General features: G+C 51.2%; 1 protein-coding gene across 1 annotated transcript in view; it reads left to right on the plus strand.

The window, feature by feature from the left end:
* The window catches only part of ncf1 (neutrophil cytosolic factor 1), a 58,905-nt gene that overhangs the window by 29,294 nt on the left and 15,834 nt on the right, over positions 1–13,777 (plus strand). Inside the window, exon 8 of the mRNA XM_030101008.1 lies at positions 8,851–8,968. Coding sequence (XP_029956868.1) covers positions 8,851–8,968 — 118 coding nt within the window. The remainder of the gene's footprint in view (positions 1–8,850; positions 8,969–13,777) is intronic.

Raw genomic sequence — 13,777 nt, forward strand, 5'->3', positions numbered from 1 at the left:
ACGGAGGGGGACACCACCGGGTGGAGCTGGATGGGGCAGGACACCACCGGGTGGAGCTGGACGGAGGGGGACACCACCGGGTGGAGCTGGAGGGAGTGGGACACTGCCGGTTGGAGCTGGACGCAGGGGGACACCACCGGGTGGAGCTGGACGGAGGGGGACACCACCGGGTGGAGCTGGAGGGAGTGGGACACTGCCGGGTGGAGCTGGACGGAGGGGGACACCACCGGGTGGAGCTGGAGGGAGTGGGACACCGCCGGGTGGAGCTGGACGGAGCTTTTTGCTGAGCTGCTTCTAAAGCGTTGGTGTCAGCTCAGCTCTGACTGCATGGTGGGAATTTCTTCACTGATCTCCTGCAAACTCACTCCCATCTGAAACAATCCTGACATCCTGATGGGAAAATAAAAAAAACAGCAAACTTTCCAAGATGGCAAAACAAAGGAATAAGAATCTTCTAACAACTCATCACAGGTAGGGATGGGAATTTTTCAGGATTTAGCGATTCCGATTCCATTATCAATACTGCTTATCGATACTATTCCTTATCAATTCTCTTATCAGTTCTCTTATAGATTCTCATTGAGTGAAATTAACAATGCAAATGGGTGTTTGCATTAACTCTTTAATATTCATATTCATGGTTCATGTTTTTGCGTGAATTACAGCCAAACTCTGGAGCTTCTTCCTGGACGCCAGGTTGGAAAGCTCAAATCCGAATGAGCCGGGCTCACGCTGGATACCGTGCTGTCCGGTCCGGCTGTGGTGTGGAATTACCACAGCTCTGCCACTCACCGCCTCAGTGCTTCTGCTGTCAGCTGACGGAGGTTGCCAGATCTGTCCCAAACATGATGTTAAAACTGTCCAACAGTAGAAAGCAGCCCAAACCTCCATGTTGAAACCGTAAAAACCGGATTTGCATAATATAAAAAACACGTCACAAACACACAGCCATTCCATCAACCCACCTGTCGGGTTCAAAAGAAGCTTGTTTGTGCAGAAACCCGCCCAATCTGGAAACACAGCCGCTCTGGTCATGGAGCTTTGTTTTGTGTAATTTTAGTGTTGTTTGACTTTCCTACAGTGAGTAAGTACAACATCGTTCATTCTTCTAATGCACATAATGATTAGATCACATTATTTGTTATATATTCCACCAGAAGAATTAAAAAAATAATGTTAAGGCAAAAACATGGATTTTATTGTGAAATCACTTATTTAGGACACGTATCTGCTTTCCTTGTGGCGCCCGACTTGCTTGTGTTTAGATTGAAGAGGCAGGGCTCCGGAGTGCGAAACAGTTGGATCCTTGCTGAAAGTTTCCGGTCCGTGGCTCTGTAGCGGCGCCGGAGCCGGTCTGTAGTGGTGCCGTGGTTGCTGGAGCCCGGCGTTACGCTCCGTTAATGCTCCATCATCACGCACACAGTGGAACCGTCAAGGAGACAAACAATTCCCTGGAATCGAGTCACTGGGAACCAGTTCTACAAAAGAACCGGTTCTTGATTCCCATCCCTAATCACAGATTATTTTTTAAATTGAATGAATTAGTGGACACTTATGGAATCAGCCAAAACAATTACCTAGAATAGCGTCAGCTTAAATCAATAATTGAAACCAAATTTAATTTAGATCAGGTAGACTTAACTCTGCCTCCCTCAGTAACAAGATCTATTTCATCCCTACTGACCGCCAGAGGCGGTGCTTAAAGCACTGGAATGTTCCCTTCGCACATGCGCAGTTCGAGTATGTATACCAACAAACGTCACTCGTGACTCCCCGGGTAACCCCAGAACCGTATAAATACCGGTTCCCTGACCCGGTATCGGCTCCTATTTTCTTCTCGCATTCAGTTAGTGTACACCTGACGGGTGGCTGCTCCCCCCGGGCTTGTTTACATGACGACTGCGGCTGTGCAACATGATCGGTGGTAACTTGGGGCGCAGGGACCCTGCTTGCGTTGCCCGCCCGACTTCAGGAAGCGATTTGGCTGGTGTGATGCTGTGCTTCTGACTGTTGTGGAGCTGCATTGAGCCCCCCACCGTGCGGGGCTCGCCGAGGCCGCTGGCTCGGCTTCTGAGTGCGCCGATGAGCGCGGCGCTGCAGCGTGCGGGGTGCCCCCACCCCCGCACGTGCGGTGGTGGGGGCACGATCAGGTCGATCAGGTCGCAGCACTGGCCAATCAGCAGCAGACCAATCATCATAAATCCGAAAATGTAATCATCCACAATGACCTCGACGGACAGGGGTGCCAGGCATGTGACACCCCTCTACTTCTCCCGGGCGTCCATCACATACCCAGCATGCCGAGTCCCGTACGGACAGGCAGGATCCCCCGCTCCTGTGCTCTTTGTTGAAAGACTCGTATCAATTGCGTAGAGACACCAGCTGATCAATTCCATGGTTGATATTTGGTTTGTTCGAAAAACCAAGTCAAGTGATTCCTCCAGTAAAACAGACGAGACAGAGAGCAGCAAGCAGAGACGATAGGGAGGGAGAAGCAAAGTAGGGAGCGATAGAAAAAGCGTCCGCCTCCTCTGAGAGCCAGCTACAATATTACAGTGTTTCCACCAGGTTGCGGTGTTTCCACAGCGCCAGGTTACTGCAACGCCAGGTTGCGGTGTTCCGCAACGCCAGGTTGAGGTGTTTCCACCGGATTGCGGTGTCTCCGCCAGTTGCAGCATCTCTGCTGGTGCGGTGTTACGCTATTGCACTGTCTGCAGTCTTTGTGCAGTGGACTGCTCTGTGTGCTGCGCGAGCGGCGGCATGGCCTTCTGTTCTTGGTGCTGAGTAGCGGATGTTGCTGTGCGGCCGGCGTTCCGGCCTGCCACCCTGTCTTTTTCCCCACACCTGTTGCTCGGTGTGTGGAGCCGCTCCCGTGGGAGCAGCGGGGTGATCATTTCCCCCCCCCCGTACCTACTTGGTTTGCCATGCAGGCTGCGTATACGCCCCTTCCCTCGGCTTACCGCACCACCGTCCCGGGCACCTGATACTCTGATGGCACCACTGTGGAGCAGTGAGGAGCAGGTGTCCCTGGTCGACTGTTTTTTTTCCATTGTGGTGCTGCCCGGCTGCTAGCTTAACACTCTGTGTTTGCTGTGCAGGCGGCGTATGCCCCCTTCCCTCAGCTTCTGCGCTGCCATTATTCTGACCGGCTGTGTGCACGCGGCAGTGCGGTCAGGCAGGAGGAGAGAGAGCAGTCGCCTGGTGGCCGCTCTCTCTGCTGGTCATGGATGGTGTCTGGTTTGGTTGTGCAGGCGGCGTGCGCCCCCTTCCCTCAACCTCCATGGACAGGATGTGATATGAGGTGGGAGAGCCGCGTGTTTGGCGATGGACGGCTCTCACCGCGGTGTTGCCTGGGGAGCCCCCCCCTACAGGCGAATGATGGCCACGACCACTGTTCCAGTTGTCTTGGTCCTTTTCACCTCAGGGAGGCGCTGTTGTACAACCTGTGCATGGCCAGTGGCTACATGCCCTGGGCACAGCGGGCTGGCTGGCTGGCGCTGGTCTCTTCTGCTGCTGGGGGTGCCCCCCGCCCTTCCCCCTTCTGAGGGCCGGGGGGTGTACTCTGGTGGCTGCGGCCGGCCTGGAGGATATGCCAGATGTGGGGCCGGCTATAGCATCCCTCAGCTGATCATGCTACCATTGTGCTGGCCTATTGCACGCACCCACCCTGGCTGTCAGGTGGCGCGGTGGCAGATGGTGGAAGGAGCTGTCGAGCTTCCCTTCCTGGATGGCCTGGTGTTCTGCGTTGCTTCGCGGATGGTATACGCCCCCTTCCTCGCAGTTTCCCCCTTTTACTATTGGTGGCGAGTGTGCGATACTCGCCCCGCTGCTGTTGGGTGGTGCCACTTTGGAGGCTGTTGAAGGAGGGAGCTGCTGGGCAGCCGTTCCCTCTCCTCGACGTGGCCTTAGCTGGGACCCTGGCTGGTGGTTAGCGTTTGCTGTGCAGGCGGTGTGGGCTGCCTTCCCTCAGCTTACCTCATCGTTGTTGTCCTACTGCCTTCTGGGTGCTGTTTGCGCACCCCCCCCTCGCCCTTGGCGGTGGACCTAGTGGCAGCTGATGGAGGGGGGCTGCCGGGGGCAGCTGTCCCTCTCCGGGATGTGATTCTGCCGGCTTGCTGGCTGGTGATTGAGGTTGACTGTGCAGGTGACACACTCCTCCTCCCTCTGCTTCTTGTATGCTGCTTTTCTTCTGGCCTGGCACCGCTCCGACAGCGCAGCAACGGGGGTGCCACTGCGCGGCTGTCCCCTCTCCCACGTACGGCCTCGGCTGGCTTACATGTTCTTGATCACACGGCGTCCGCTGTGCGGGCGGCGTCTGCCCCTCCCCCAGCGTGTCGCACTGCCGCTGTATCGACTTGTTGCGTGCACCCACCGTTCCCGGCGGGTGGCACTGCGGGTGGCACTGCGGGACAGGCAGATGGTGCAGGCGGCTGCTAGGAACTCCACCTGGGTTGGCTCTCTGAGCTGCTAGCCCGGTGATTTGCGCTGCGCCTCCTTTCTGGTGGATGGCGCTACTGTGGGGGCTGATGGAGGAGGGGGCTGCTAAGCAGCTGGTCCCCCTCCTGGACAGAGCTCTGTTCATGCGTGCCTCGCTTGGCTTGTCAGCATGATATTTGCTGATTGCGGTAGGGCTAGCATTGGCTTGCTCTCAGTTATGGGCCGCATGTGCTGCTTCCCCTGCGGTAGGACCCCGCCGTGGCGGTCGCCACACGATGAGTGTTGGTTGGGCACTGCCAGTGGTAGCACTGTTGTGTTCTTCCGGCTTATTGGTGCCTGCTTTGGAGCAGGGCACCTCTGGCGAGGGGGCAGGATGGAGAGGGCACTGCGGTGCCTCCGTTCCCTCCCCTGAGCGTAGTGCAGCTACCCCTTGTTGGCCTTGCCGTTGTGCGTCGGCTGTGTAGGCGACATATGCCCCCTTCTTTAGGGTATTGCACTAACCTTGTCTCCTGACCCTGTGACCAACACTGTGTAGGTCGGTTCGGCTGTATCCGCCCCTGCCTCATTCCCAGCAGGTGCCGTCTTGTGAGACGGAGGGGAGTGGGGGCCGCCAGGTGGCCACTCCCTCTCCCGGATGTGGCTCCGCTGCTTGCTGTCGTGGTGATGTTGCATCGGCTGTGCGGGTGGCGTGCGCTCCCTTCTGCAGCTTATTGCCCTGGGCCTGTCTTGTCCTACCGAGCCGCACTCCTGGTGTCGGCCTGGAGCCTCTAGCAGGTGATGGCCGTGTGTCACCTTTTCCTAGGCTTGTACGGACCCTGCTTGTGTTGTTACATGGCCAGCTTAGGGCGGTGGCCATGGTACCCGCCGGGGGGTCCATTCCTCTACTGGGCGTAGCATCAGCCAGGCTTCTTGGGCAGGCCCGTCTGGTGATGGCAGGCCTCCCAGTGGTGTTGTGGACGGTTGGCGTCCTGTCTGGCCGGCCTGCAGGTCGTGTGCCTGCAGGGGCCTCAACGCGCTGACGGACTCCCTCTCCTGTTGGACTCCTCCACCAGGGGGGTGGTGCCTCCATGGGGGATATGTGCACTGGGGGGTGCTTAGGAGATGGCCACTTTCCTCCTAACCTGCTGAGAGCCGCTGGCCTCTGGGCCACGAGGCGCTCGTGCACTCTTGGCTGCAAGTCCTTCGGTGGACGTTCCCGCCGATTCCTCTCCTTGATCGATGCCCATCAGGGTGCTTCAGAGGGGCACACACACACACACACACACACACAGTGCTGCTGGTGGCCCCCTACTGGCCGGCGCGGACTTGGTTTCCTCTGCTCCACCGGTTGTCCTGCGCAGCCCTCGGCGCCTTCTCAGCAGGAGGGTTCTGCTGTCTCGGCGCGGTGGCCAAGTGGGACACCCCTGTCGTCACCGTCTCTGTCTTGCGCCTGGCGACTGAGGGGCCAGACTCGCTGCTGAGCAGCTGTTTGGAGCCTGTTGGGCGAGCCGCCTCGGATGCCCGGGTGCCCTGTACTGGCGGCTGTATGATAGTGGTGGAGGTTGGTTGCACAGTGGTGCAACAGCCGTGGGGAGGACCTGGTGCCCTTCCCAGTCCCCGTGGTCCTGGACTTTGGCAGTGTTTGGACGTAGCCCAGTCCCCGTTCACCCTGGGGGTGTATGTGGCGGTGGACCAGCCCGCCATGCATGGTTGCAGGCGGCGCGATTGGGAACCACACTCTGGTGTGGGCTTTCCTCAGGGGGGCTCTGAGGCCTACCCCCCCTGGAGGCCGCGGGCACCCACCTCGGATCTACATCTGGTGCTGGAGGGCTTGTCAGCCTCCCTTTGCACCTCTGGCAGCAGCAGAGCTGCAGTATGTGTTGAGCGTAAGACAGCTTTTATGCTGGCCATTACCACGGCGTAGCGTGTGGCTGCGCGCTCTGTCTATTCGCCCGGCATGCCTCCGGTGGCGCCCGGATGGGGCGGGCGGCGCACCGGCCAGGGCTCTTGAGTCCAGTCGGAGCTCTGAGAGGCCACATGGATGCTGCGGCAGAGGTGCGGACATCTGACCAGCTTGTTGTCCACTACGGAGGCCCTAGTCGGGGCTCTGCTCTTTCCAGGCAGTGCCTGTCCCACTGGGTTGTGGACGCCGTTTGCAGTTCCTATCACGCCGCAGGGCAGCCTCTGTCCAAGGGTGTGCATTGCCGCTCCACCAGGGCGGTGTCCACATCTTGGGTCACCCAGAAGGGGGTGCCCCTGGACGAGCTATGTGCTGTCGCCATCTGGATGACGCCTGGCACCTTTTCCAGGTTCTCCAGGCTGGCCGTTGTGCCTCCGCATGCACTGCGGGTGGTACTGGGCCCTGCAGAGGCTTCTCAGTGAGGTTGGTCTCTGTGATTCCTCGTGACTGAGTTGGCATTCGTCATTCCAGTGCTTTAAGCACCGCCTCTGGCGGTCAGTAGGGATGAAATAGAACGAGAGTTACGAATGTAACTACGGTTCTATGAATCCCGGATGACCACCAGAGCGCTCTGTCACTCGGAATCCTCGTGGTTACGTGAGAAGATTCCGTAGGAGCCGATACCGGGTCAGGGAACCGGTATTTATACGGTTCCGGGGTTACCTGGGGAGTCACGAGTGACATTTGTTGGTATACATACTCGAACTGCGCATGCGCGAAGGGAATATTCCAGTGCTTTAAGCACCGCCCCTCGCGGTCATCTGGGATTCATAGAACCATAGTTACATTCGTAACTCTCGATTTCTTAAGACCTCTCGACCCAAACATCTCTCAGGAACTGCTTCAATCTTATCACGCTCAGACACCACAATATCTCTCCCAATCTCAAATGGGAAGAAGATCTCAGCATCCCCTTCCATTGTTACGTCGATGACTGTCAAATCTATGTACCTCTGAAGTGTGAGGATTCATTCAGTGCTGCTCAACTTTTGAAGTGCGTTAATGTGACTAACGACTGGATGTCAGAAAATTTTTTGTGTCTCAATGATAGCAAAACTGAGGTTCTTCTGGTTGGTCCTAGTAAGGCCAGCAGTAAACCAGTTAACTTGGGGCCTTTGACTCAGTTTGTTAAGCCCACTGTTACCAACCTCGGTGTTAAAATGGACCATGAACTCAACCTTGATAAGCAAATTAGTGCTGTTGTGAAATCAAGTTTTTTCCATCTGAGAAAACTCGTTGAGGTAAAATCTTTTCTGTCGAGACACAATTTTGAAATATTGATTTATGCTTTCATTTCAACTCAGCTGGACTATTGTAACGCTCTTTATGCTGGCACTGAGGAGAGTTTACTGAAGCTTCTGCAGTTCGTTCAAAATGCTGCAGCTCACCTTTTAACTGGCACTCAAAAATACGACCACATATCACCAGTGTTGTCGTCACTTCATTTACAAGCTCCGTCCGGACCTGGAGGACACTCCTGTTGGTGCTGTGCCCGCGGACTGGCTTCGGTTCTGCTTCTGGGATCCGTGCTTCTTGTGCTGGACCGTCCAACGGACTGTCCTCAACATAGTCCCAGGCTTTACTTCGTATTGTCTCATGCTAGCTGTTGCCAAAGCTGTCCATCCCTGGGAGAGGGATCCCTCCATACTGTGGTTCTCCCCAAGATCTCTTCTTTTCCCACTGGGTTTTTGGAGTTTTTTCTTGCCGGATGTGAGGGTCTAAAGCGGTGGCTGCTTCGTTTTGTCTCGTTACTGTGAATTTGACATATTAACATTATGCTTATTCACTGTTTTTATTTTTACCAACCAATGTAACATCTTGAAGCCTCTGAGGCAACTGTTGTTGTGATACTGGGCTATACAAAAATACATTGATTGATTGATTCATTCATTCATTCATTCATTGGCTACCTGTCCGCTACCGGTTTGATTCTAAACTTCTTTTACTTGTTTACTTGGCCCACCACCTTGTCAGGTGGTGGGCCTCTGTCATTGGAGGACCTCTAACGTTGTTGGACCTGTGTTGTTGTTGGACCTCTCACATTGTTGGATCTCTGACGTTGTTGGACCTCTCACGTTGTTGGACCTGTCATGTTGTTGGACCTCTCATGTTGTTGGACTTCTGTTGTTGTTGGACCTCTGATGTTGTTGGACCTGTGTCATTGTTGGACTTCTGATGTTGTTGGACCTCTAACATTGTTGGACCTCTCACGTTGTTGGACCTGTCATGTTGTTGGGCCTCTGTCATTGTTGGACCTGTGTCGTTGTTGGACCTCTGACATTGGACCTTGGATATTTTTGCACTTGTGACGTTGCTGGACTAATGTGAAAACGTTGAAAGAGTTTTAAAGCATATCAATTATTGTTTTTGTATTGTATGTTTTGCTGTATGTTGAAGTCATTGTTGTTTGTTCTTGTTGGTTTATTGGCACTGTTGTGGCACAGCTGTGTGTTGATGTTGTTGTGTTCTTGCAGGAGAACTTCATGTCACTGTTCAGGTGTACAAAGCCGAGCATGACGACGAGATCACACTGGAGCTGGGGGAGACTGTGGAGGTCATCCACAAGCTGCTGGACGGCTGGTGGGTGGTTCGGTAAGATCCAATGAGCTGTTTTTATCAATACTCAATGTATTTCCTGCAATAACAACACTGTAAGGAAAGAATCGTTGAGGAAACTTACGTTCCTTTTTTTTTTTTACTTTGACTGATGTATTGTATTGTATTTATTGTTTATTGTCATATTTATTGTCATATTTATTGTATATTTATTGTATTTTATCTCGTTATTTTGTTTGTAGCACTTTGAGACCTGGAATCAAGTGTAAAGTGCGTTATAAATGAAATCTATTATTGTTATTATTATTATTATTATTATTATTAAATTCTCCAGGCAACCCTTTTCAGAAATGTTTTTGAATCATCTCAATGTTTTGCTATTTTATTGTTTAATTATATTCACATTGTCACTACTACAATATTAAAGGTTGTATAGAGGATTTTCCATAGAGAGAGAAATCCAGTGACAGTCCTTTTTGAAATGCTGTGCATGCGTGACCCACACCCCTCCTCCCCTGTTCTCTACGGAGGAACGACTCCTCCTTACGCAGAAAGTTCGTACGTGTGCGAGCTGAGTAGCATGTAGCATGTAGCAACTTAGCATCATTGCGCTAACACATAGCTACCAACGTGTCCTTTTGAACAACACAAAGCACAGCGAATATGAGTAAAATCCTGTCCCTGAGCCGTCCCTGCTCTCGGTGGATCAGAGGAGGACGGGGAGGTTTGTGTGGAGCTGCAGGACTGGAGCAGACGCTGGAGCTCACAGCTGATCTGTGTGGCTGCAGCCTGCAGATGTAAACAAACCCCCCCTCCTCCTCTCACTCTCCGGACTTTTTCATACAAGTCTTGTTTTAAGATTAAAACATACATTGTTTGTGGCAATTGTCTCAAGTCTACAGGTGAAAAGGTGTTGATAGCGGCAGCAGAGCCTAGCATGGGTGGAGCACGTGGGGGGGTACGAAAAGGGCGTAGGAGCATGACAGTTATGCTGCAAATGTAGAGAGGTTGATTGACACATTAGAAAACCAATATATAACGAGGCCACCTCGTTATTTATTGGCTAAACTAATGTTGATTTTAATACGTCCAGAGCTGATCAATATTTACTTTCTTTTTTTGATCACGATAAAAACAAGGCTGCTACAGCTTAATAACGCCGTTTTTTAGCTTTAATTCATTTTCGTTAGTAATAAAGATCTTCCATACAACCTTTAATTCTTTGTTTGAAAAGTAGAAACTTGTTTATTAGTTGAATCGTAACAATCCGCCTGTCAATTCCAAGGCGATCTTGCCACACGCACAAAGAGGTCACGGGCGGAAAACACCAATCAGCAGGGGTGATTAATAGGCAGATGACAAACTTAGGATTGGCAACAAAACCCGGATTTATTCTGGAAAAAACCCTTCCCAACAGAAATCAAGTGACCCGACGCTCGAGCGCTCCTCCTAATAAATTAAACAGAAAACGCCGCACAACGCAGGAAGTCCAAAACAAACTCAAAGGCTCACAAAGTCCTGTCTTTTTCGCCCCAATGTTCCCCAAAGTTCGAGGCGCATGTCCCTGCACGGGGACCGACTGAGTGGCCGGCGGCCGTTAATTACTCATGCCCTGGCGAATCCTCAGTCCTCTCGTCCCTGATGCTCCTCCTCTCCAGCCCGGTGGCTCCGTGGCAAGCAATTGTGTAATCCCAAATGCACAAAGTTATAATCCCTTTTGTGGCAGATCCTCCGGGTAACACTCCACGGCCTTGCTCCTCCGGCAGGTGAGTTTCCCTCCAGGACGGCGTTTGACGTCACTCTCCTCCCCCAGCAGGTTGGCTGTTTCCCCTTAAATAAAGGGGAAACAGCTGGCCCTGGTTCAGAGCATGTTGCCAAGGCGCTCTCGGCGCTCGCGGCTCGTGTGACAAATAGAAGGAAGGGAGCGGCGCGCTGCGCTGCTATGAGCGTTGTGTGCGGCAGTCAGAAAGGTTCATAACATTGGAGGCCATCACAAACTCCATGCACGCGGCGCTTCCGCGTCCAGTGCGCTCGCTCCCAACGGGAGCTCCTCCAATGGGGTGGGAGCTGGGCGGAGCCTTGGGAGGTGCTACATTCGTGCTACATGCTAGTTTTCCAAGATTGCCGACCCCAGCTTTAAATAAACAACCCCGCCCAGATGCCAATGTCCAGGTGTTAACGCCCATATGTTTTTTAAACAAAAAACCGTGCCCCAGGTTAAATATCCCCAACGAACCAAGTTTTACACACTAGGCTGTCAGTTCAGGAAAACATTTAATCCCCCCTGCTGGGTGAAACGGGAAGGACCTACTGGTCGTTACATCATGATTTCATTCAAAACTTTATTCCAAACATGTAAAAAAATGAATAAATGAACACAGAAAAAGAAACAGATCATCCAATACATAATCAATAAGAGAGTCATCACCATATGTGCCTGCATCGTTCACATGGACAAAAAGGAGTAGGTAGATGAAATGCTTCTGTAATCCTATCCCTTCACAGCATTGCTATTATCTTAATGTATTAAATAATATTTGTCATTACTTTCAATTCATTATAATACAGCATACTATACTGTAATTTCAATAAAACACATCTATCATTCAGTCATCATGAACAATCCTCATGTCATTATCAAACTGTGAATCTCACCAGAATCAACTTTCTGTACCGCTTTTTGACTTGACACACCATTGACACTCCTCCAGTTTCCACGCATAATTTGTTCCAGATTATTACACCACAATTTGTGACACAAACCTTTTAGAGTTGTATGGACTTTGAGTTTTAAACTGTAACTCTCCTCTTAGATCACATCCATTTTCTGTTTCAGAACAGTTTTGGAAAATTACAAGATAAGTTCTTTGCTTTATAAACTATTTGAATAGGTTTAAACTCTACAACAGGGGTCACTAACTGGCGGACCGTGGTCCAGATCTGGACCCAGACACCATCCAATATGGACCTGGGCTATATTTAGCGGAGCGGAGCGGAGCACGGCGTGCGGCATGTGGAGCAGTACGGCGTGCGACGCGTGGATCAGTGCGGCGGCGCGCAAAGCGGTGCGGCACAGTGCCTGCATGCGGTGCCTGTCCATGCTTCACATGTCCGAGTGGGTGCGCGTTGTGCATTGGTCCGCTTGACGTAAAAATTGTCATGAATTCCTGTCCAATTGGGTCCTGCGGACCGATCCGCGGATGTCCACGCAGCAGCCAGATTTTGAGACCGCATTGCGCGCAGCTCGTTGGTTTGTTGTTGGTTTGATCTCTCTATGACATTCCTGCGGGCCATAGCGACTGTTTTAGGCTTTTTTTTGGGATATAGGTGGCGCTAGAGAGCCGATGGTGTTCATTTTTACATTTTATAAAATTTTTCGCCGGTCACGATGTGCGTGCCAAATTTGGTGAGTTTTCGTGCATGTTCAGGGGGTCAAATTCGCGTTTACTTGGTAGGTCAGTATAATAATTAAAGCCGCAAGCGGCATTGGTCGGGAACGAGCCTCCCCGCCAGCCCACAACTGAGACATCCATCCACTAACATGGGAGTTGTTAGCATCTGTCATCCACTAACATGGAGTTGTTAGCGTGCCCAGTCCCCTAACATGGAGCTGTTAGCATCTGTCATCCACTAACATGGAGTTGTTAGCATGTCCCGTCCACTAACATGTAGCTGTTAGCATCTGTCATCCACTAACATGGAGATGACAGCATCTCTCATCCACTAACATGTAGCTGTTAGCATCTGTCATCCACTAACATGGAGTTGTTAACATCTCCCATCCACTAACATGTAGTTGTTAGCATGTAACAACAGTAAATGACTCCTGCTGTCCTGTTGCATCGGAGTTCTTAGCACTCACTGACTCTTTTCATTTTAAGCAACATGTTCTTGGTCAAACGCATAACAAAGGCCACACGTTGGATCTAGTGTTCTCCTTTGGTTTGGACATTCACTGTCTGAATGTGGTGGATGTTCTTGTGTCTGACCATTTTTGTGTCTATTTCAATCTTTCCATTAATGTGGAGTTGTGCACCCTAGAGAGGGTTTATCAAAAGCGCTGCATAAACCAATCTGTTGTTAATCGATTTTCTGAAATGTTTCAGCCTTGTTTTGATGATGTGTGTAATGATGCAGAATCTTACATGAATTGTTTTAATGTCCACTGTGAATCAGTGCTGGACATGGTTGCGCCAGTAAAGCGCAAAATTGTGTCTTCAAAAAATTCCCAGCCATGGCTAAATGAGGAGATAGCTTCATTCAGGAGATCTTGTCGAAAGGTAGAACGGCTGTTTAAAGCCACAAATCTTGAGGTTCACAGATTACACTTAAAAGAGATGATTTTATCACTAAATGAAATGATTAAACAAGCTAGGTCTACCTATTTCGCTAACCTTGTGAATTCGAATAAGAGAAACCCCAAGGTTGTTTTTGATACAATTCAGAAAATTGTATCACCTTCATCTCCAACTGTGCCTATTTCCACCACTGATGACTGCAACAAGTTTCTGAAATACTTTGTGGCAAAAGTGGAAGACATCAGACAAAATGTGAGTCCGTCAAATGTGAACATGACTTCTATGTCTTCTATCACTTGCTCCTGGTCCTTGTTTCCCGGTGTGTCAATGGAAGATTTCATGGAAATCCTGAGGAAAATGAAGCCCTCCTCCTGCCCTTTTGATGTGTTACCGACATCTTTGCTTTACAAAGTTATTGACGTTGTTGCTCCACATGTTGTGAACCTCATAAATGTCTCCCTTTCTACTGGTTTGGTTCCAAACTTTTTAAAACAGGCTGCGATAAGTCCTATTTTAAAGAAACCAAATTTGGATCCAGCAGAGCCTG

Source organism: Salarias fasciatus, chromosome 10 (genome assembly GCF_902148845.1).
Source record: "Salarias fasciatus chromosome 10, fSalaFa1.1, whole genome shotgun sequence".
NCBI classification, from domain to species: Eukaryota; Metazoa; Chordata; class Actinopteri; order Blenniiformes; family Blenniidae; genus Salarias; species Salarias fasciatus.